The 24,554-nt window shown below is 30.7% G+C and overlaps 2 protein-coding genes across 2 annotated transcripts in view; both read left to right on the forward strand.

Annotated features, from left to right (window-relative positions):
- Window positions 1-1,641: 1,641 nt before the first annotated feature.
- LOTGIDRAFT_154241 (hypothetical protein) lies at window positions 1,642-7,916 on the forward strand (the record flags this gene model as incomplete). Its single annotated transcript, XM_009061947.1, has 12 exons — window positions 1,642-1,670; window positions 2,035-2,089; window positions 2,493-2,636; window positions 3,052-3,148; window positions 3,654-3,721; window positions 4,058-4,195; window positions 4,515-4,609; window positions 4,984-5,201; window positions 5,561-5,662; window positions 5,913-6,041; window positions 6,459-6,558; window positions 7,796-7,916. The coding sequence occupies 12 exons, from the start codon at window positions 1,642-1,644 to the stop codon at window positions 7,914-7,916; spliced, it is 1,296 nt and encodes a 431-aa protein (XP_009060195.1).
- A 2,151-nt stretch (window positions 7,917-10,067) lies between these two features.
- The window catches only part of LOTGIDRAFT_183151 (hypothetical protein), a gene marked incomplete at its 5' end in the record, with an annotated part of 30,152 nt that continues 15,665 nt past the window's right edge, over window positions 10,068-24,554 (forward strand). Inside the window, one exon of the mRNA XM_009061948.1 lies at window positions 10,068-10,212. Within this exon, the coding sequence (XP_009060196.1) occupies window positions 10,071-10,212 (142 nt within the window). The remainder of the gene's footprint in view (window positions 10,213-24,554) is intronic.

Consider the following 24,554-nt stretch of genomic DNA (forward strand, 5'->3'; position numbering starts at 1 on the left):
TTCCACAAATATACATGAGGTAGTCGGCAGCCATTGCTGAGTTGTCTACTCATGAAATGTTAGTCAAAGCAAGGAATCAATGAATCTAAAAGAAACAAAACAACTTTGTTTATGTATTGAATACTGTATCCAAAGAAACATTTTGAACATAAAAGAAATTTTTTGACAAAATGAATCCTCATGTCCATATGTTGCCATACTGTAACATATAAAATGTAAATAATATTTAGCTGTTTTCTGACACTATATTTAATTTCCATTAAAGTTCAATAGGACCAGACTCTGAAATGTGAAACATGTAGCTGAGACAGAGATTTTTTCAGCTATGCCAATACGTGATTACTTTTAATGTTTTCAGATATATCTGTGTTATTATCGTCATGGTGATTCAGTATTCTCCAGTATTAAATTGTTTATTGAAGACAATTAGTTTGAAAAGGTAGTAGTTTAATCATCTCTAGATATTACCTGATCTCTGAATTATACAATATATTATTCCAGCTACTGTTATTATTTTACAATCAAGATACTTTAATTTGGTGAAAAAAGTGTCAAAAGTAGTCACAGCAAGTGATGTCATGATATGGAAAATGACTTTTGTTCTGGTTTGAATTGATTGAAGACAATTGAAATGTGCACTTCTTAGTTCTTATTTGAAAAGTGATATGGATAGCAAGAGTATGATGTGAGCTAGTAAAGAAAATAATTAAATTACCATATCATTCTAAACGAGGACAGTCTAGAAATTTCAATTCAAACTCGGGAACTACATAAAGTACTTTGTAAGTCAAAAGAAAAATTTTCATGGTGGAAAAATGTGTGAAATTTGTTTTTTTATTGTGACAAAATAGCTAAATTTATTCTCTGAAGGTTATATGAAGCCCTGTTCCCATTTGTAAGATGTGGTCACATAACCAATGATTGCAGACAGTTGAATTTTATTATTGTCTTAGCTTGTGGACAACAATTGTCTTGCAATTTACTGAGATACGGTACCTAACTGCTTTGAAGATAGTTTCTTTAATATAAATAATCTTTTATTATTGACATTTCAGATATTTACACCAGTTAAGAGTATTTCATTATACATGTAATAAGTGGTCTAACATTGTAACAGAAAATAATCAATATGATATGTAGGTATTCTATTGCATCTATTTAATTTCAATACATTTTTATTCATTTTTAATTATTTTTTACATAATTCAATAGAGCTTTAAGCCTTAATATTGTTTACTTTTAATTATCTTAAATTTATTTCAAAATTGACTAATTGATAGTAAATTAATTACCCTGAACCAACTTTAAACTTTATCTTAGGAACTTATAGATGGCAGTTAGAACATATTCACACTACATACAACAGTGATGAAAACGGCACATACAAAATATGATTTGATGACAAAGCTTAAGACTAGGACTGGGTATCGATTACCAAATTGATATCAATTATTGATGGCAGGCTATCGATCAATAATCGATAAATAATCGAATTAATTCAATTGAGAAACCCTATAATTACTAAATTAAAAACGAGACAAAATCCTTACAATTTCATGGGTTTTATTTGCTTCATAGAAGTATATTCTTGGCTTGATCAGTTATTATAGTTTATTGTGGATAAGTTATGCATTAAGTGAAATGTGGAAGAGATTACTACTTGTTAACAGGTATAGTGGAGAAAATGTAACTTTGACCTATAATCAGTTATGAAATTTGATAATCGATAATCAAAATTATGAATTCCTAGCGACGATAATCGATTATTTTGATCATTTTACCTAGCCCTACTTTAGACTTGTTTGATATTGATATAATATTTCAATTACTGTACAGATAAATATATTTATTACATTGTAAGTTGGTGCATACAAAATATAACAATTAGCTTTTACATTTAATATTTAAAATTAATATTTTTAAGGATTGAAATGATTCTGATTTGTTTATTTGATTTTATGTGGTGCATACAGAACTATGTACAAGACATATAACAAGCCCATAGTTCATTCTAATATATTTTGTTTATTACAGACTGGCTAGGACTGTTACACCTTTACATAAAGTACCATATAATGAACAACTGGTAGTAAGTTCTTTAGTACCATACTTTTAAGTACAACTTCTGTTGTAGTTAATGGAAATAAAAAGCTTGTCCATGAATAAGTGATGTAAAATGTACTTTGTAGGCAGATTATAGGCTATTTTGTCATTAGCTGCTGTAATGAAATGTTTCCCAAATTCTGTTTAAAGTTTAAAGTGATATATAAAGATTTGTAAACTTATGTTTATATTTAACCAATAATATAATGACCATGTCCACAGATTTGAAGATAGTCTTAAGTAGTCTACATTACTACTTTTATTACAACCAGGTTATCTGTCCCGTGAAACAGTCATCTTATGTTGTGTTTAACAATTGTATACTTTCACTTTCTAATTATTCCATGATATAGAAATATAAATGATAATGATAATTTTCAATATTATAGAAAAAGGAAAAAGTAATGAGGAGAGTTTTAAAGAAGATTTACAATATAATAAAACACAACAGGAAAAGTTCGACAGAATTTTTAGATAACCAAGCAGAGTTAAATAGTGGTCAAATATGTGAATTTCAAGAAGTAAAACCTTCAGTGAGTAGAAAATCTTATTTCTAATTTTATTATCTATTAATTACCAGACCTAAAGGAAAAAGTCATCTAACAAAATTTTTTACCATCTGTTATTTTATTACCCTTTTAAAGGCAACGGTTTGCCATTTTCAGGGTTTGCCTCAGGTCTTAAATATTTGTAAATAGTACAGAAAATACCATAATTCGATCAAAAATAACATGAACTATGGCATAACCTCAAGAAAAGACAAGTCGTCATTTTAGCTTTCAAAGGATGATAAATCTGGACATACATGGATTGAAAGGCTCAAAGTTTGAGGAAGAGCTATGAACACTGATTAGCTTAGCTAAAAAAAAACTGTTTCTTAGACTAATGTACGATTGGTCGAACGGATGTCAAATCTGTCCCTTTAGAATATGGAACTTATATTTACAGCCTGTAACAGAAGGATATCGTAATAAACATGCTATACTGATTGGTTTCGATGTCAACAAAAATATTATAGCAGGGTATCCATTACAGAAACAAAATGGTATGTATAGTACATTGGCTTTCAAATATTATATGCTATACCATTACCAGTTCAAAATCAGGTTTCAAATGGCTAGTTATTGACAGGCAAATATATTTGTGCAGGGAAGCAGTCCACAATAATGTTAGGTAGTTTAAGTAGTAATGGTTACCATACAGTAACAGCTAATATCCTTTCAATTACTCAAAATAAAGTAAACTGCAGCCCATGTGTCTTGATGTGTACAAATATCTTTGATGAGATTATTGTGTTGTACATGGCTGACCACTAGTCAGTAGAATAATCTCTATGTGACTTTATTATTTGATTGGGAATCTGATAATATGATAATATGATGTGGATCATTGTGTTAGGGGGTATTTATAAAATATGTATTATTAGAAATTGACTGGAAAAAATCTCTATGCTGCAGATAGTTAAGAAATAGATCACCTTTCTTGTAGAGTAATGTTGAGTAATATAGATGTAGTTATGTTAAAAGAAATATGTAATTTGTTTTTAACAGATGATCAAATCCATGTTAAAGCAGATAAATTATGTATTATATCAGATCATCATAAATATATCAATCAGGTGAGTAGGTAGAATATATTATATAACTTTATCATGTGACAAACTTTACTTTTGACATAATAAATCTGTATTTTATTTCTCTATAAGAATAACAAGATGTATCCTTCATGACCTTGATTCATCAGTTTCTATCAATTCATTGTATCAACCATGCTTGGTATATAGTCACTATATTATGGTCAAACAAAGAAGGACATGGTTTATGAAAACATAACTGGACATTTTTGTAACAATTTTTTTATCCAATAAGATGTACTACTGTGAAATTTTTATGTTATTATGTAATTTGGTCATGTATACTAATAATACTAATAAGGTATTATTTTTGATTTCCAGTTATTAGAAGAGTTTATTAAGAGACCACCTCTACCAGCTGAGGAATATAATGGATTATGGAGATCAGGTTCAGTAAGAACTACTACTACCGGTGAAACCATGTTAACATTAACAGTTAATCCATATCTTCTTTCACAGGTACTCTTTTAGCAGTTCAAAGTTTTAGGGTTGAGGGATTCTTTACTTTGCATCAATTAGAGGGAGAAGAGAGAAGTTTCTAGATTTTACAAAAATATTTGAAACATAAGAGCAAGTCTGCACTCTGTGAAAGGCATCACAGAACATCTGACTGCATTAATAAAATGTTATTGAATTACTGTAACATTATTATACTAAAAGATTCATTAGAAAATCACTTGGCCATGTGGTCCACTTTTTGATCTAAAAAAAGGATGAAAATTAGAATTTAGATTGAATTTTGCATACTAATATTTGTGCCTTTCACTATTCAAATTAGGAAGATTTAGAAATGGCTAAGAAAAGTTATATAGAGTATTTTACTGATGGAAATGGAGCCCAAGCTAACATTCACTCTCTGTATATGGAATTATGGTATGTTATACTAGACATAATATCATAGTATGTATTTTTTTCATAAAACTTCTGCTTATCAGCAATTTGATTTGATTTAAAATTTCAAACAGCCATAATTGAATTTCTTAGATTAAAGATTTTAGGCATTATTTTGGCTGAACAATTATCATGTATATTACATTACACAAATTCTGACCCTCCAATGAGATTGACGATTAAATCACCTTCCAAATTTTCCATCCAAATTCACCCTCCAAATAAAATTGACCTTCCAAATTCACCCTCCAAATTCACCTTCAGATCTGAAAAGGATGTAGATATCTGATTTACCAACTGAGCTGATAAATTGAGAATCTGATCAATGGCTAATACTGCCTTCTTGAACATTTCAGTTCTTCACGTATACCACGACATGCCAATTCCCAGCTTCTACATCTAAGTGGACAGAAATATATAACAGAGAAACTCAATGATAAAGAGTTTAGAATAACTCCCTATTCCTTTTTTCAAGTTAATACCCATTGTGCTGAGGTCTTATATAATAATATTAGTGATTTGATCAATATTAATTCTGGTACAACTCATCTACTAGATATGTGTTGTGGAACAGGTTAGTCTTGTTTTTGAGAGAAAAGGGATATAGGTGTCTTAAAATTTGCTTAAAGAGCTGATAAAGCTCAATTTTAGCAATTTTTAACACTTTTCAGGAATAGAATCTGGCGTCCTGTTCTCCTTCAACAAAAAACAACGGATATCACTCACTATTACCTTGTAGCCTAATTTTCATGGTAGACTTTTTATTGTAAAAGAACTAGATTTGCTTTAGAAAATTAGTATATCTTCTAATTGCTCCTGTGTTCAAGTTTAACTACAAGTAGATTGAGAATTTGATTATGTATTTTTGATATATTATAAAGCAGATATTAAGACAATTTTATGTTAATACAGACCTTAATATATTTATTATAGGAACTATAGGAATATTATTATCAAATTATGTAGATCAAGTTTGTGGTATTGAAGTTAGTAAAGAAGCTATAGAGTGTGCTAAAGAAAATGCCCTCTTAAACGGTAGTGATTTTAGCTCATAACTTGAAAAGCATCTTAGAAAATTGAATATACAAATAATGGCTCTCCAAAAATACTGCTTTTCTATTTCCTTTATTTCACATGGTGTTTTAAAATACTGAATATAAGATCTTAGTCTCCTGATTGGTTTATTACTAAATCTATTTTAAATACAGTTTTATTAATCCATCACATTAATGCAATTTTTAAAACCTTTGATAGAATGACACTTTTAATATCTTTATGGTTATAGATGTGAAGAATATAAAATTTGTCTGTGGTACTGCAGAAGATGTATTAAACCAACTTATTTTAGAGGACTCTCCAGTATTAAAGGCTGATAATTTAGTAGTTGTACTAAATCCTGGTAGACTTGGCTTTAGTGAGTTAATGATCTTTTAATTCTGATACAATAAGTGGCAACCTTTAATTGCATTGTTTGTGATTCTCATGCATAGTGGTATCAATATACTATCTATGTACATCTGTTGTATGATATGTATTCTGGAATAGCGTTATCTTTAGCATTTTGCAAAATGTTGATGGTTCCACTGATTTGTATTACCAAGCTACAAGTGTAATCATGCCTTTGCTTAGTTTAAGAAGCAATCAGGGCATTCTGTAATCAACTTTCTTTAATGAATATTATTGTGTAGGATAAACCTTATATAGCCAGAAGATCACAAGAATTAGATGGCAATTAGTTTTTTTAGTTTTTATTCTTAAACACATCAACATTTCTATGATCATAACAAGTGCAAGTTTGATTCATAAAAGAAGCTGTTTGTATGTTTTGTAGAATCAAAATTTATTAGAAGATTGAGAAGAATATCGGCAATAAACCATTTTATATTCGTAACTTGTAAACCATCTGGTGTTATAATACAGAACCTAGTTCAGTAAGTATATTATATTTATAACATGTAAACCATCTGGTGTTATAATACAGAACCTAGTTCAGTAAGTATATTATATTTATTACATGTAAACCTTCTGGTGTTATAATACAGAACCTAGTTCAGTAAGTATATTATATTTATTACTTGTAAACCATCTGGTGTTATAATACAGAACCTAGTTCAGTAAGTATATTATATTTATTACATGTAAACCTTCTGGTGTTATAATACAGAACCTAGTTCAGTAAGTATATTATATCTATAACATGTAAACCATCTGGTGTTATAATACAGAACCTAGTTCAGTAAGTATATTATATTTATTACTTGTAAACCATCTGGTGTTATAATACAGAACCTAGTTCAGTAAGTATATTATATTTATTACATGTAAACCATCTGGTGTTATAATACAGAACCTAGTTCAGTAAGTATATTATATTCATTACATGTAAACCTTCTGGTGTTATAATACAGTACCTAGTTCAGTAAGTATATTATATTTATTACATGTAAACCTGCTGATGTTATAATACAGAACCTAGTTCAGTAAGTATATTATATTTATTACATGTAAACCTTCTGATGTTATAATACAGTACCTAGTTCAGTAAGTATATTATATCTATAACATGTAAACCTTCTGGTGTTATTATACAGAGCCTAGTTCAGTAAGTATATTATATTTATTACATGTAAACCTTCTGGTGTTATAATACAGAACCTAGTTCAGTAATTATATTATATTTATTACATGTAAACCATCTGGTGTTATAATACAGTACCTAGTTCAGTAAGTATATTATATCTATAACATGTAAACCATCTGGTGTTATAATACAGTACCTAGTTCAGTAAGTATATTCTATTTATTACATGTAAACCTTCTGGTGTTATTATACAGAACCTAGTTCAGTAAGTATATTATATTTATTACATGTAAACCTTCTGGTGTTATAATACAGAACCTAGTTCAGTAAGTATATTATATTTATTGCATGTAAACCTTCTGGTGTTATAATACAGAACCTAGTTCAGTAAGTATATTATATTTATTGCATGTAAACCTTCTGGTGTTATAATACAGAACCTAGTTCAGTAAGTATATTGTATTTAATGTAGTTACTTCCCTTGTTTGTAAAGTTTCCTCAGTAAGGTTAGGATCAAATGCGATTTTATCTAATTGAATTGTAGACGAACACCGTAATGTCATTTAATATCTTTTCATGTTTTTCAGGCTAATGATGGACGATACAAAAGGAAATTTAGGAGAACCATTTTCACCTCAAACATCAGTAGCTGTTGATTTATTTCCCCATACAAAACACTGTGAATTAATTATATCAATGACTAGATAACATAAATTAAACTGAATAAAGGTTTAATATTTTGTTTTAGTTATTTTCTGTAGACTAATCAATACATTTTTCAAATTCCCAAACTCTGTTGAATACAACAACCATGTCTTAAAGGGAGTGTAAAGAGGTTTTCTGAATTTCTTATGTGTATGGGGACACTGATAGCATCAATTTGCACCATTCTAATTTTCAATTAGACGTCTGTGGTTTCTGTTTTGTGACATCACTAATTGTGAAGGGCCTTATGTGATAAAGCATATTTTGTGATGAATGGCGTCATCGAAAAAAATGGTTTTAGAGGAATTGCAGGAACCACAAACGTCTGATTGGAAATTGGAATGTGGAAACTGATGCTATCAGTAACCCCGATATGCTTTAATGCTTTAAAAAAAAAATTAGAAAACCTCTTTACATTCCTTTTAACACCATTTTTGCTGGTCCACTCTATTTGACACTCTATTTGAGCTTTGTTAATGAGTTTTGACGTCCTTGGCAATGTCTGCATCTCGTATTGGAAGTGAGAATCAAACAGTTCATAATTTTTTGATTGGTTGCGGACATATATGATGAGGAAACTGTTGGTATTTATTCTAGGGACTACATTATAAACATTGGTAAAGGAATGAGGTGGGTTTAACATTCAACGTAGTTGGGGATAGAAGAAAATTTCGGGAACAGCGAGTTTCGATTTCTCCCTAGAGTCTATACATTGATATTTCCGTCAATTCAGCTTGCTTGCGACTATGTCATATTCATTTTGACCATTAGCCTGTGAATATTTGAGTATATGAAACCTTCTTGGTAGAGGCTAGAATTTCCATGCATAATGGTATTTATCCAGTAAAATGGAACCTATTATATTTTCACAGATTCTTTATGAGATTTCAATTGAGTTTGTAGAAGTTATAATTTCGACGCAAGGCGTTTGGATTATTTCACTTGAATAAATCGGCTTTTCAAGCAGCTAGGATAAACTCTGACTCCTTATACATACATGTATGTTGGTATGATCCCCTGCCAGTTCGTAATGGATTTACTGCCATGAATGAAAATATTTTGCAAGACGTAGGAGACAGGGCAAACCAACATGCCCTCTAACATTCCTTCGGTCCGTACGCCTATGGTTTGGCTATCTTTACTCTTTACCAAAAGTTTTCAAAAACGTTATAGCCTATAAAATGCTAATAATTTTATTGGGGAATTTTGAGCAGTACAATACAGATAACAGTTTGAATTGAAAGTCCATGTTTATTGAATTCATCATTTTTTAATACCATGTGAATATTCCGACTTCAACTTTTTTTTTATTTTTTATTTTCTATTATACATTCACTTAAATAAATAGGACTCTTGCACTGCGCACAACGTACAAAACATTTTCAGAGTAGACTTCAAAGTGTTTCGATCAAACTTTCATGTAACTACATCATTCCCCACAAAAAAAGACTAATATTATATTGTAATATTATGATTATTTATGCTAGTTACAGTCAAACTTTCAGCGTCTGAAAATTTTACCAGTGTCAAATCTGTCTATTTTGTACTAATGTCTCCCTATACATATTAACAGGTTTCATGTCGTTAGTAAAATGATCATATTATTAATATACCTGAATACTTGTTAAGCTGATATTTACATAAAGCAGAACTTAATAGGATTAACTCCGGATTAATATAATCATGTATTTTGTTGCTAACTGAAGACAAGAGCAAGGCGGAGTTTTATTCTATCACCACGGTACTGGGGATTTAAGACTTGCGCGCGCGCCTCTATCAAAACTATGTAAACGGTTTCAATCGATGCAGTTGGCAATAGTCTGCCTTTAGACTTGAACGAGCAAATATTAGAGAGCGCATTACTGGTGTCACTATTTCAAATATTCAACTTTCAGTGTGAATACGGTGCAAAAAAGCTATTTTTAGGTTATTGAAGTTCAATTATTTTAATTTACCAAAAATCACGTCTGTGCGTTTTCTTTTAGATTAGAACGAGTATATTCTGTTTTGATAATTTTGGTATCATTACAGCACGAGTTATTTAAGCGTGCAAAACGTGTGTCTATTTTACTTAGCCTACTATTTGGATTACGTCGTCTGCACAGAACGTATCGCTCTTCTCTCTTAACACACTGAGATTTAAAAATGGCAGAAGAAATGGAAACTATGTTTGAAAAGCTCTCGAAAGCTGAAGACTGCAAGTCTCTTCTCAAGAAGCATTTAAGTAAAGAAGTTTTTGATAAATTAAAAGATAAGAAGACAACTTTAGGAGGCACTTTAGCTGATTGTATACGATCTGGTGAGTACATTTTATCTTTCTCAAAACAACATAACAAGCATGTCGACATTTTAAACCTAGCTCGATAGAAAAATCATAAATATCATTTGCATTAAGCACACAAGTCATAGTTCACATTAAAAAAAAGATGAATTGAAATTTTGAAGTACTAATATTATCATAATGCCCCCTCGATTGTATACAAAGTATACGCATTTTTAAAAACGTTAAATGTATTATATTTCATTTGGAATGGTGCCCAATAATGATCAAATACAAGTAGGAGATTACAAAGTTTTGAATTAAATGGCAGATTGCCAGATTTATAAACAAAATTTTAAACTGAAATTCCTTGAAATTCCATACTTTTCAACTGTGTCTTAAAAAGAAACAGACTGTTTCAACAGATTATTTTTGAATTAATTATATATGCTATCCACGGCTTCCAGATGTTTAGGACATTTCATTACCTTGTCGATCTAATGATATGCCGTTGGTACGAACCGACTCCAACCCATCTTACAAAATATGTAACAGAAGTTCCTTTACATCTACCACACCCCACTGTGTCACGTAATTTAATATACATTAAATATACAGATACATATCAATCAGTACATACTATAATAAAGATACAATACTAGATGGTGTATAGGACTTGAAGTCTTTTATTGAGGCATCGACATTATACCAATATTCTGATATTACCTATGCTATACTTTACTTTGTCCAAACATTAATGCACAATTTATTTTTGGGTCACGTAAATTCGATCGAATATCAAAAATGCCAAATAAAACCCACTTTTTCCAAAACTTTGTGCAAATGGAAATATAGAGGTATTGGATTAAACTTTATTTTGAGGAGATTACTCTAGTTTTGCCCCTCATTGTATGCCTTAGGATTAATCAACCACTTCAGCAAACAAAGTAAAATTGTGCCGTCACTAATTTGGCTATGTTATGATTCATACGGCCGATTTTTTGTGTGCATAAATTGAAACAAGTCTTACATGTTTAGAAACATAATAAGAAGGCTTGGCATGTAACATTTAATAAATTGCAGTAGTTGCACACTGCACGAACATCAATTATATTTAAATTGGCCGTATGCAGTAACCTACTTTAAACAATATTACAAAATATAAACCATGTATGAAATAAGTGTATGACACATGTTATTTTATGTAGATCTATATAATAGAATATAATAATAATATATATCAATACTTATGTTTCGCACTATACAAGTTTCAAATTAATTGAGTATATTCAATTCATATACATTATACCTATTAATTTCATTGGAAATGGCAACGTCTGTCATAATCCGAAAGATCAGAACGACTTTGAACTTGTATGTAAATGTATAATATTACAGACGTGCATTTAGGGTAACAAGCTATCGTCAGTCATTATAACGAATCGCAAATGCTCCACCTGAATAAAAACATAACAACCCCTTAACTTTTCCTCTTCACACGCTTTTTAGAATTTTCGCATATATTTTATGTGTATCAAAATTCAGATGGTATAAACATTTCGGATTATCTGACTCATAAAAAATTCCGATAAGATTTTGTTTTCACAGTTAAAATGCAACAAAATTTTTTAAACTTTTGCTATTAGGTAGCTGTTATACGTTCAATACTGTGAAATATTCGACATATATAGTTTATACAATAATGGACAATTGGTTTAGACTACAGTATTAGTAGTTGAATAACATGAATTATTCATTGTCTACCGTTATTTATTGTCAGCATTGCTTCCTAGATCAATGACCTGGTTTAAAACATTTCAAAATAATACAAGATTAAGATTACCTAATCACTACACGTCTTTATTTAGTGCTGACAGTTCCAGCTTATTAAATGTGCATATATTTTTTTAAAAGGGCACTCCTTTCAAATACCTAGTTCACCAAACGAGCACATGGTGCGTAATATGTCGCTTATTCGTGTTTTTGTATAAAATAATTCTACTATATAATTCTTTAATAGCCACTAATTTCACCCTTGTCATTAAAGATTTTATTATTATTATTACAATCATTTCACACTGGTCAAGAGTAAAAGTTGTATTTTGACAATGATCAAATGGGGAGATACCTTTTAAAAAGAAAATTAGATATTCGTTCATCTTATGACAATCCATAATCTGATTATATCCTGAAATTCGATCTTCATGTATCATATATGTATTTATATAATTAGTTTTTTTTATACTTTTATAATAACACAGAAATAAGAAGATGCAATTTGAGGCAGGGTTAATGGATGTGTGTAGTAAATTATCTCCATTAATTAACAATTTGACTAGAAATTGTTAAGTTCATGAAGGCATTAAGCAAAGATTCTTTACCAAACATAAAATTTTTAACATATATTCAAGGTATTAGTCACAATACCTGTTCCAGTTATTATGGAGCATGGACACTGTTCTAGCAAATCCCTCCCCCGAAATGTAGATTGTATGACGTTGCTGTCTTCAGTTACCCAATGGGGAAAAAGAAAGATTCATGTGCATCATCTAAGATGTGGTTTATCTGTATCATAATTATACCCTGTTCAATTTTCTTTTAACCTTTATGTTCTTCCTAATTAATAAGACATTATAGGTCACTAGTACTTCTATATTTCCCAAAAGATACCAATATAATCAAGGTTCAAGGTTTGCATAATCTAAATATTTTTAAATGTCAGTAGTTTCAAGAACATCTAGTATGATTCTTCCCATTTAAAAAATTACACCCATTCTTATGTATTATAAGATAACGAGAAAGGCAGCGCCACCTGAAAGTTCGGTGTATATTTGGTGGCAACAAATTGTTGAACACTGGGTATCTTGATAATTTGTTAATAAAGAGAGTCACTCTAGACATTTGTCTGTGAACGAGTAAAAATATGCACCACATGACAGTTTCTAGAATGTCTTTGGAACTGACCAAAAGGTGGACCATGCCAGTTTGCTAATAATTCTGTCGAAGCTGTATCAAGTTTTTATCTACATATAGTAATGGCTATGTCACGGTTTGCTCACAATCCGCGATGAACTGACGAAACTGTTTGGTCACAGTTTGTTGTACAAAATTACCGATGAAGTGGTGAAAGGCTGTGTCACAGTTGCCACGACAGTTAGCGATGAACTGACCGTCACAGTTGCTGTTGTACAACCAGTGAAAAGGCGAAAGGCCGTGTCGCAATTGCTGTGGGTACAATCAGCGATGAACTGACGAAAGGTTTGGGTTAAAGTTTGTTGTACAATAAGCGATGAACTTAAGAAAGAGTTGGGCTGGTTTTTTGTACTATCAACGATTAACTGGCTGTCACAGTTGCTGTTGCAGTCTGTGATGAATTGGCGAAAGGTGTGTGCAGTCTTGAGATGAGCTGGCTGTAACGAACGGGTTATACATTACTGCTGTTCGGTTGTCATATAGGGTTCACCACCATTTTGGCTATGTAGATTTCTATGTATTTGGGAATATTCCAGTAGTATTTCAGCAGTTTGACAGAAAGGTATAATTTGTAAAGAATGTTGATTTTAGTTACCTACTGGTTGATTGTAACATATGTAGGGCCTACCTGTAAAATGCACACAGAGAACAGTATCGCTATTGTTATTATTTTAACAGGTTAAAACAAGTCAATTGTTTCATGGTTTCATTGTCGAATAAATTTTCGGGGTATTTTTAAAAACTATTAAAATACTATTCGTATATTTCAAGGGTATGAAATCGGGTCCAACTACGATTTGTACTCTTTATTTGATATCCACCCTCACTCTACCCCTTAGTTGATGCGACATTGGTACGAGCAAATTTACTGCCAGGGCAACGTCAGAAATTAAAAGTTTAACTAGATATCGATCGGAGGGCCTAACGTGAGGAGCCAGTTTCAGGTTCCCATGCCATATTTGAACATGACCATAGAGAGCAAATTCCAATAGTCATTGTAAAAGCTTATCAAGATATGATAAGAGGACTTTAGAGGTCATTAATTTATGCAGAGTAATGTTTTGTTTATATGAAATAGAATTAAACATAGTTACAGTAGGTATGGACTTATATAACCTATCTTTCTTCTGATCTTAGTATACATAATTTACAATGGTTAACAATATTTTAATCTGTAGGGGAAACTTGATATCTTGGGAAAGGCATTACGATATAGATTGTGGACCATGAAGGGCAAAAAATAATTGAATCGAATTCAGTATCCTCAAACTACGTTCAAGCACAGATTTACATTTTTAAAGATTTAAAGAATGAGAATTCGACACCCAGTTCATTTAAAAAAAAACCTCACCAAGAGAAGTGACGTAATCATTAAGTATACGTCTTGATGATTTGCCCCTTTAAAGCTACCATCTTCCATATTTCAGTTAGTTTTTTCAATCGTATTCCAGTCTATAGATTTATATAATAGTCTGGTGAACAACCTACATCAATAGAATTGCCCACACGTAGAAATATTTAATAGAAATTTGATAAGCTTGGTATGGTAGAATAATTTGATAAAACAATTTTTGACTACCTTTCTACACCTGTTGACTATTACCAGTATAGTTTTCGTTTTAAATTCCTGGGTACGAGAGGAATTGCTATGAACTAATAGTGAAGCTATGTTGTTTAAAGTATCTCTTTAAGATTTCGGCTCTGGTTTATGTTTCTCAACATTTGTTTAGACAATTTTTATTTAACACTCTGTCTCAAATTACCCTTACTGACCTTAATAAGATTACTTTCAGAATAATTTCAATAAACTATCGCTTTCATTAAATTATTCTTTTAAAATACACGATGCCACTTTGCGTTTGAACTGAATAGTATTTGTATCAAAGCACGTTTCTATTGACATACAATTCATGGATGTCGGTTTCGACCCAAGCACCACGCTCAACGCCCATGTAACTTAATTGAGAAGTTGTTCTTTTTTAGCTTTTCATAAAGCATAAATTTAGCTGAATCAGTAGATTTATTAATTTGTCGTGAATCATCATTATAACCTATATTATATATATATTTAACAGAATAACATAAATTCAATATATTGGCTATCATATCATTATATGGCATGACTTTAAATACATAAATAATATTATAGTATATAATCTGGTTGAATATATGAATATATAGGACTGTTTTAATTTACAATAAAAATAGGGAGGGGTGGGGTATCTAACTAGTAACGAATTGACTAAGTTTTAATTCTCCTAAACGTAAAAGATTACACAATTTAAGATTATTAAATTTACCACATTTTGGCATTTTTCTTAATTTTTGGTTAATTGAACCTCGAATAAGATGTGAATTCATTCGGTTACATTATATTTGGCATTTTTGCCTGCTAAGCAATTTGGTTTTTGCTCTCCTATTCTCTGCCTAAAGCTTTCGAAGGTCAAATCGACTCATCATTTGCAGTATGACAAATATTTGCTGTGAACAATATTATGACAGTTTTCTGTGGTCAGAATGTTTGTTTACTTGTCTTATCTAAGAGCATGCACACGTTTCTAACATATTGTTATCAGTTATAAATATGTTATCAATGAAATGAAGGTTTTTTCCCCGAGTTCTTGTTATTGGCATTATTAGTTGTTATCAGTTAATGAAATGATTAATATACGTGATAGTTAGACAGTATATAATGTCTACTATTTATTGAATGTATATGATATTGTTATACCTTGTCATCAGTTGATGGTATACTGTGCTAATTGGTAGTCAGTCAGAATAGAACTATTTCCCATTTTTGTTTGAATTCTATCCTATTTGTGTTTGAATTCTATCCTATTTGTGTTTCATTTCAATCCTATTTGTGTTTCATTTCTATCCTATTTGTTTTTCAATTCTATCCTATTTATGTTTGTGATTGAAATAAAAGTCTCTTTAAAAAGGGGTTCATCTTCCAATCCGAGATTCCATTGATTGGCTGCATAAAATTCTTGGATGACGGTGCAGGACGCCCATCGTTTCAAAAACCCAAGAAAAACTTTTCCCGATTATGACGAAACACTTTCTATTAGCATTTGGCTAAATTATTCAAGATGACTACATTCTATGGTTTATTTTCCTGGTATTATAGTATACAACCGACGATAGGCGAGAATTCGGCATGGTGCAAATAGAAGCTATAAGTGTATGTGATACATAACGTAAAAATGCGAGGAAACCTCTCACTAACGTGAACAAGTTATTTGACTTAACCGCACTGATTTTAGTTTTTGACTATTGAACTTCCAACAAAGTTATATTTTGGTAAATAATGTGTTTTTCTCATTAGAATTGATGTTATCATGCGATAGAACCTCTGCAGTTAAAATAACTAGAAGAAAATTTAGGCCTGTTCAATGCTATAGATCACAAGTTTCTTGGGTTTGGTTATAAAATGTATGGCCTACAGCTAGTTACTAGTTGATATAAACGAGAACGAGAATGGAGGGTGATCTTTATCAAATATACCATTCATCTCAATTTACAGTTTTAACGGTCAGTTAAGTGGATTTGTTTAGACTATTTTATGAAAGCTTTACTCATGGTACTGATACTGAGCAAGGATGGGCTGTTGATTTATTTAAAGCCGAATATGTATTTCTGACACAATCGCTTCCATTAATGACGCTAGGCAATAAAATATGTCACCTGTTAAATATTTTAACTTGGTTCAGATGACCGAAGCAAGCATTACACAACATTATGTAAGATTTTTCTGGAAATTATCATCATACTGCCACACTAAGGACAAAGGAAAAGTTGCAGTGGTTATCTCCATGAAAGTGAAAATTTCTTGTGTGTGCAAGATGATGAATTTGAGTCGTTAGTCGTAAATCTTTGAAGAATTCATCAAAGAAAACCACCGACAGAGAATAACTTTGTGTGTATCGTCATGTAATGATATCTGGATTCATTTTAGAGATAACCGTAACATGTTACATTGACAGTTGAATGATGATCTAGTGCTAGATTTAGCTGAGAATACAACTTTCTTCTTGTGATGATGGGAAATACTTAATTTCTAACTTCAAATGGTGAAAGTACTGTGGAGTTTTAAGCTGATGTATATAACTTCTGAAAGGAAATAGTTTAGAACCTCTTGATTTGGATATGTAAGACAGAAAACGTCATACAGTATCCTATAAGAGAAATTTTGCCAAGAATTTTGCGACTAACCATGGGGTCTTTAACATAAAAAGAACAGGAAATAAAGAAAGTTGCAATTTCGAATACAACTGAATGGCTACTTTTGAGAAATAATTTAGTATAGCCTACATTTTGATTGATACTGATTTTGAGACTTTCTATGAAAAAGATTTCTCCACTTAAAAACATAACAAAGAGCAGCAGCTTCTTAATAGTTTAAGATGTTTAGCCGTAAGAAAACATCAGAATAATTGACACTTTGCTATTAAATTACCTTGGCAATTAACCAAGATTACTTCTAACTTTTCAATAGAGCCTACTCTTGTTATATATTGTGTAGTTATTTCGTTAAAAAAATATTAAAAAATCTGAACATAAGTTTGTTTTAAAAGAAACTATTGATAGGACAACTTTGTACGATCAGTTGTTAAGATGTAAAAAGAAACATGACATACTTCCATGGGAAGCTTTGTACAATGGTATCGTATCTTTTATCATTACTTTAACTTCAAATTTTGAAAATTCCAACCCTGCTTTGTAAAAGATGGATTGCCTCTCATTGCTGGCAATGTCAGTACCAATTTATAAAAAGAATATAAAAGGAAACAGTATAAGTAACTATATACATTATATCTTAAGATGATGATAAACTACAAACTTGCCATTTTTCTCTAAAATTACATCATACATCTGTCTTATATCACACTTAAAATATATTGTTTCACATTATAAGATGTTTCAATTCTTGATTGAAGTTGGGTTACTCTCTAAAATATGAATTTACAGATTTATTGTAGCTTACATCAGTATCAGTTCAAATCATCAGTAAGTGTATAATTCTTCTTGATTTAAGTTAGGTTACCCTTTAAAATAAAATTTACCGTTTTATTGCATCACAAGTCTGTATTATTTTAACATATACTACGTGTAGTTCAATAACCCTTTAAATTTATAATTTTACTATTTTATTGATATGCTAATTCAAATGATTGCTTGATACATTGATTATAGTAAGGTTGCCTGATGCATACATAATATTGTAATTCGTGTTTGAAGTAAGGTTGCCATTAAATAGATAGTAGTGCTTTTCCTTTCTTTGCATTTTATAATCTGTATCATATCTAATTATAACATGTATTTTATCAGGGTATGTATTATAGGGTAGGTAATTCCTGTTTACCGTTAGGTCTTAATATAAAGTACGCTATTGGTACTACTTTGGTACAGAAAGGTTGTATTCAGTCCTTAAGAGTATCGTGCTGATTTAGCCAGAAAATTAGCACAAATGCTCTTGTTTCTCTAAGAGCGAATTTCTCATTAAACATTTCTACATATACACAAATTCAAAATACCTTTCATACGTAAGGATACATTTTGATGTGTTGACGTCAGTAAGCGTGGAATATGTCGGCTGTAATGTGTAAGAACTTGGCCTATTTTTGAAAGAACCAGACGGATTAATAATTAGTTTTATATATAAACATTTCAGGTTTTACAATTCTATAGAATCTGGTAGAACCCTTCTACCACATACTAAGTTCAATTTGTTAGTGGTTAGTTCTTTATAATAATACAAGATTAATTCTCTATAATATACATGACTAGTTCTTTATAAAACATACATGACCAGTTCTTTATAATAATACAAGATTAATTCTTTATAATATACATGACTAGTTCTTTATAAAACATACATGACCAGTTCTTTATAATAATACAAGATTAATTCTTTATAATATACATGACTAGTTCTTTATAATAATACAAGGTTAGTTCTTTATAAGAATACAGGGTTAGTTCTTTATAATAACACAAGGTTAGTTCTTTATAATAATACAAGGTTAGTTCTTTATAATAATACAGGGTTAGTTCTTTATAATAATACAAGGTTAGTTCTTTATAATAATAATACAGGGTTAGTTCTTATAATAATAATACAGGGTTAGTTCTTTATAATAATAATACAGGGTTAGTTCTTTATAATAATAATACAGGGTTAGTTCTTTATAATAATAATACAGGGTTAGTTCTTTATAATAATAATACAAGGTTAGTTATTATAATAATAATACAAGGTTAGTTCTTTATAATAATAATACAGGGTTAGTTCTTATAATAATAATAATACAGGGTTAGTTCTTTATAATAATAATACAGGGTTAGTTTTTATAATAATAATACAGGGTTAGTTCTTTATAATAATAATACAGGGTTAGTTCTTTATAATAATAATACAGGGTTAGTTCTTATAATAATAATACAGGGTTAGTTCTTATAATAATAATACAGGGCTAGTTCTTTATAATAATAATACAGGGTTAGTTCTTATAATAATAATAATACAGGGTTAGTTCTTTATAATAATAATACAGGGTTAGTTCTTATAATAATAATACAGGGTTAGTTCTTATAATAATAATACAGGGTTAGTTCTTTATAATAATAATACAGGGTTAGTTCTTATAATAATAATAATACAGGGTTAGTTCTTTATAATAATAATACAGGGTTAGTTCTTTATAATAATAATACAGGGTTAGTTCTTTATAATAATAATAATACAGGGTTAGTTCTTATAATAATAATAATAATACAGGGTTAGTTCTTATAATAATAATACAGGGTTAGTTCTTTATAATAATAATACAGGGTTAGTTCTTATAATAATAATACAGGGTTAGTTCTTTATAATAATAATACAGGGTTAGTTCTTTATAATAATAATACAGGGTTAGTTCTTATAATAATAATACAAGTTTCTCTGAGGGTGGATTTGTAGTAACTGGATACCCGAAGTTACTGGATATCTAATCACTGGGATCCAATCACACCAGATTTTTCCAAAACATTTCATAATGGAACATATCTTTATCAAGATTTTAGTCTCGTCAAGCATTGAACTTGAATGACAGATCGAAAGAGAAAATCCAGACATTGCCGATATTCGATGTCCTTTACACACATACACTACCATTTTTAGCAGTGACAAAGTGATGAATCATATTGATTGTTGATTTCCATTGCCAGTATTATTTAAACATAATCTGATTAAAATACAGATCTCTATACAGATTAAGTCTTCACCAAATGTGTCTGGCTGGGACACATAATTGCTTGCGATCAAGGTTTGAATGGCTGTTCTGGGCAATTAACTCACCAAGTGAAATGACTAAGTCGAATAACCTATGGATTGAATATTAGATAGGGCCATGTAACTTTGTGCATTGCATCTCACTCTGACCATTGTAAAATAAAGAGTTTATTATCACCAACCCAACCCCCTATAATAATTGACATTTTATTGAGTTTTAACTTAATATACAGTAAGATTAATTTCTTTTCACCCAACTTCATAATATTATTGATATGTCTTATCAAATTTGTTATATTTATTTGGCAACCCAAATAACAATAAAAAATACCGAATCACATGAAAAAGGAGCTACAATGAAAAAAGAGAGTAATAGATTTAATACGGTCATTAATCTGTCTTTCTTGTCTGAGTTTCTACTAAGAAGTCTGCAAGATCTTATTGTAATTTTTCCGGGTTCAGATGTATTTCAAGACGTGGTTTCCAACCTATTCAATTTACAATTATTGCTGACTTTAAAGACCGTCGAGGACTATGGAGCAGGCAAGAATTCTGTCAAATTTCTGAATATTTTGAAACACCGTAAAATAAATATAACACAGGTTCCAGTCATGCCATCGGGTCAGAAAGTAGACAAAATGATTCAATAACAATGTGAATGTGGCAATTTCATATCCGCTGTACCACTTTGTACTGTCTACTCTCTACTTTTACGAATGGTTCAGCGAAATTACATTTGACCATGTAACTTCAATCAGTCGCCTATGTTTGTGGTGTGGCATGTAACATTCTTTGAAACTATCAATTCAATCAGATCTTAGTTTTGCTTCGGAGGTCAATCAGTCGTCTTTTGACTAGATCAGCAGGCCAGTTTATGATCACTAGACTATGACCCATGTTGCTCATCTGGTCGAGGTAAATCAGTTGAGGATGATTAATGGTACGAAGTGTCTGGTGTTGTCTTTATGGCTGATATTAGCAAGTTAAACCTATTCCATTATCAATTCTAGCATTCATCAGGGACCGATTATAATTCCGTGTTCTTAATTTTTATTTGACAGAGCTATAATATAACATTGTTTCTTCATTTTCTCTTCAATTGGTTTTTGTGAAATTTCGCAACAATTGATATTTTCGTTTACTTTAAATGCTGAATTTTTATACAGGTTTCTCGTGCGAGTTTATATTCTGTTACCAACCTGTGATATTTATTGCACATTGATCGACGATCACCAAAAAAATCTATCACAGGCAGGTGTAAGTCAGCAAGTTTTGGACTTTTCATTGCAGGGTGTGTTTCAGTGTCCATCGACTGCTGATGCAAAATAGTAGGTTTCTTTTTTGGGATGATTTGCCCATATGAGTTTTCTGAAAGATTAATCAATCATGTTAATTAAGAGCCATCGATACTATTGTTATGACGTATTTCTGAAAACAGAATGATGAATGGAAACGTATTTCTTCTGGGGCTGTTAAAATAAAAATGATATTCCTGCGATGATCTCTCATCAATTAGTCACTATAATAACTACTAATAAATGATAAGTACCAAGGGAGAACTATTGTATTATACCACTAGTAACTGAGATATCAGTCACAGAGATATTTATTCTAATTATTATTAATTTATTAATTGCTTCCTAATTCATAAACTTATTCCAGGGGGTATGCCAAAGATATTGTCATTTATGGACTGGCCCTTTCCAGTTAATTTCAAAGTGTTGATTTATTGACCGGTTTATATATTATATGGAAATTTGTGTGTTTAGACTTTTGGGTGACTTGAACTGTACAACATAAATACATTCTTTATCTCATTACATTGATCTGAGTTCGATGATTTCACATTTGGCTTAAATATGAATTCCCCTATTTTCATTAAAAATGAAAATAAAAATGCTAATACTTTTATGATTAGAAAGTAGGGGTGTTCTAATGACTTGAAACAAATACCAGTTTTTCTTACGTGTCAATAGTTTTACTCATAATTAAAAATCATGGACATTTATGATTGGTTAAAACTGTTAATTATATGCAATAAGAACGTAATGATATTATTAAGAATTCGTGATAATTCACTAGAAGCACCAATTAATCAAATAGTTTGCTTAATTTGATACTAAAAAATAAGGAAATCCATCTTTAATATATGATTCATGAAGCCTTTCATCTGATATAGTCTATGAGGCCCTATATCAACTCAAAAAGACCGTATATATCATAGTATAGTCTCCTGAAAAAAAGTACTGAAATTGTGAAAAGGTTTTCTAAATTTTTACATTTGTTTCAAGAACACCGAAAGCATCAATTTGCATCATTTCCAATCAGACTTCTGTGGTTCCTAAAACCTCTTAACAGTCCCTTTAAGATACCGTTCCATTAGTTGGGCCTATGTACATCGCTACCACAACATTTTAAAAGCCCAAAAGGCAAGTTTTCTATTAAACATAATTCAGTTTGACATCAAAATCTCTTTGAATATTCTATCTCTTCCAGAAAACAGTATGCATGAGTCATCTATTAGCTTGTCGTATGATGTCTTATTACCATAGAGCACCATTCCTGATAATACTGCCAGAATATTGGCCATTCTAACTGTTTAAATTATAGCTATGAGTCAGTTACACTGTATTTGGTTTGAAACCTTCAGTAAATTGCGTGCTGTAAAATGAATTGATGAGACTCTATAGGTTTTGTATGGTGAACTATGACTTATATTCTGTTATTGATAACTTTCTTAGTTACAATGCTTCTTTATTTATGATTGTAAGATAATACATTTGAGATATCATTAAAGGTATAGTCCCAGGTAGAAATTGTAGCGTTGAGTAATGCATTTGTAGTAAAATAGTTTTGAATGCTGTATTAACCGAAATGACTTATAAAAGCGTGGAAATATATCTAACAGTTCTAATATTAAGCCATTTTAGACGCGACTTCGAACTCGGGTAACATTAGGTATACACTGTAGATTCAATAAATTGAAATATTTTTAAAATGACATTTTTGACATATTAGCCTAATTGGTGTAAAGATATAATGAATTATTGAAGTGACAGTTTACTGAGTCTCACCCTTTCTATTGTGCACTGCATGACCTTGTCCGTCAACATTAAACTAATAAGTCTAAAAGGAAATGATTATGGTGTAAAACCTCAATTTTAAATATTTAATTTGATATATAAGAAATAAACAAGGTGTCTTATTATTTCAGGTTAAGACAAATCCAAATGGATTGAAACATTGTTAAAATTTAAACCTTCCTGTTGACTATTATAGCTCATAGCAACCAGGTATCCAGTTTATTGTCATGGACAGGTTAATACAGGTTTACGTATCTTGGATTAAATATACCAGGATTTAAAGAAACAACTTAGAATCTATTCGTTTATCATTCCACGATTGTCTTGTAGAGAGTAGTATCACATGATCTGACTGGTTTGGCATATAGTCTTACTACAGAAATCGTCCTAATTGCGCCCTTCTGTTGGTTTATAGGATTCAATCGCGGATAATTCTGGACACACATGGATTTGAAGGCTCAAATTTTGTTGGTGAGCTGTGAATACTATTACTGATTGGCTAAGATAAAAAAAAAACTAAAGTATGAAAAATGGCGCATCTGTCCCTTTAAATCAGATTATCTACAAGCCAGTCTGTGCAAATACAAGCCAGATATCTCTTTAAATGTTTAATAATGGTACGATATATATCAATGGTAATGTTGTATGCACCCTACTGTGGTTCATATTATATTTCTTCTTACCTCCTAGCAATTAATATAATATGACAATATATTGTTACTAACAAACACCTCTGTTGGAAGCACTTTTATAATCGAGTTTTCTGGATAGTGGATATTCTGAAAACACTTTATGCATCCGGGCCATTTTCTGGTCATTTCACGCCACGCTTTAGAACCCATTTGTGAGGACTTGGCCATCTAAAAACGATTTGAATTGGCTCTTACGATAAAATTGCATGGTGTCGGACGAAAATTTCCACCTTGTTATTGCTCATGTTCTATCTGGAACTATTCAGTTGATCATGTTTGCCGTAACGGTTTTCCCTCAGGTTAACTGGAACGGATCGGGTTAGATACTGTCGATTTGACCCCACATGTAGTCTTGAG

The sequence above is a fragment of the Lottia gigantea genome, assembly GCF_000327385.1.
Source record: "Lottia gigantea unplaced genomic scaffold LOTGIsca_5, whole genome shotgun sequence".
In the NCBI taxonomy this organism is placed as follows: Eukaryota; Metazoa; Mollusca; class Gastropoda; family Lottiidae; genus Lottia; species Lottia gigantea.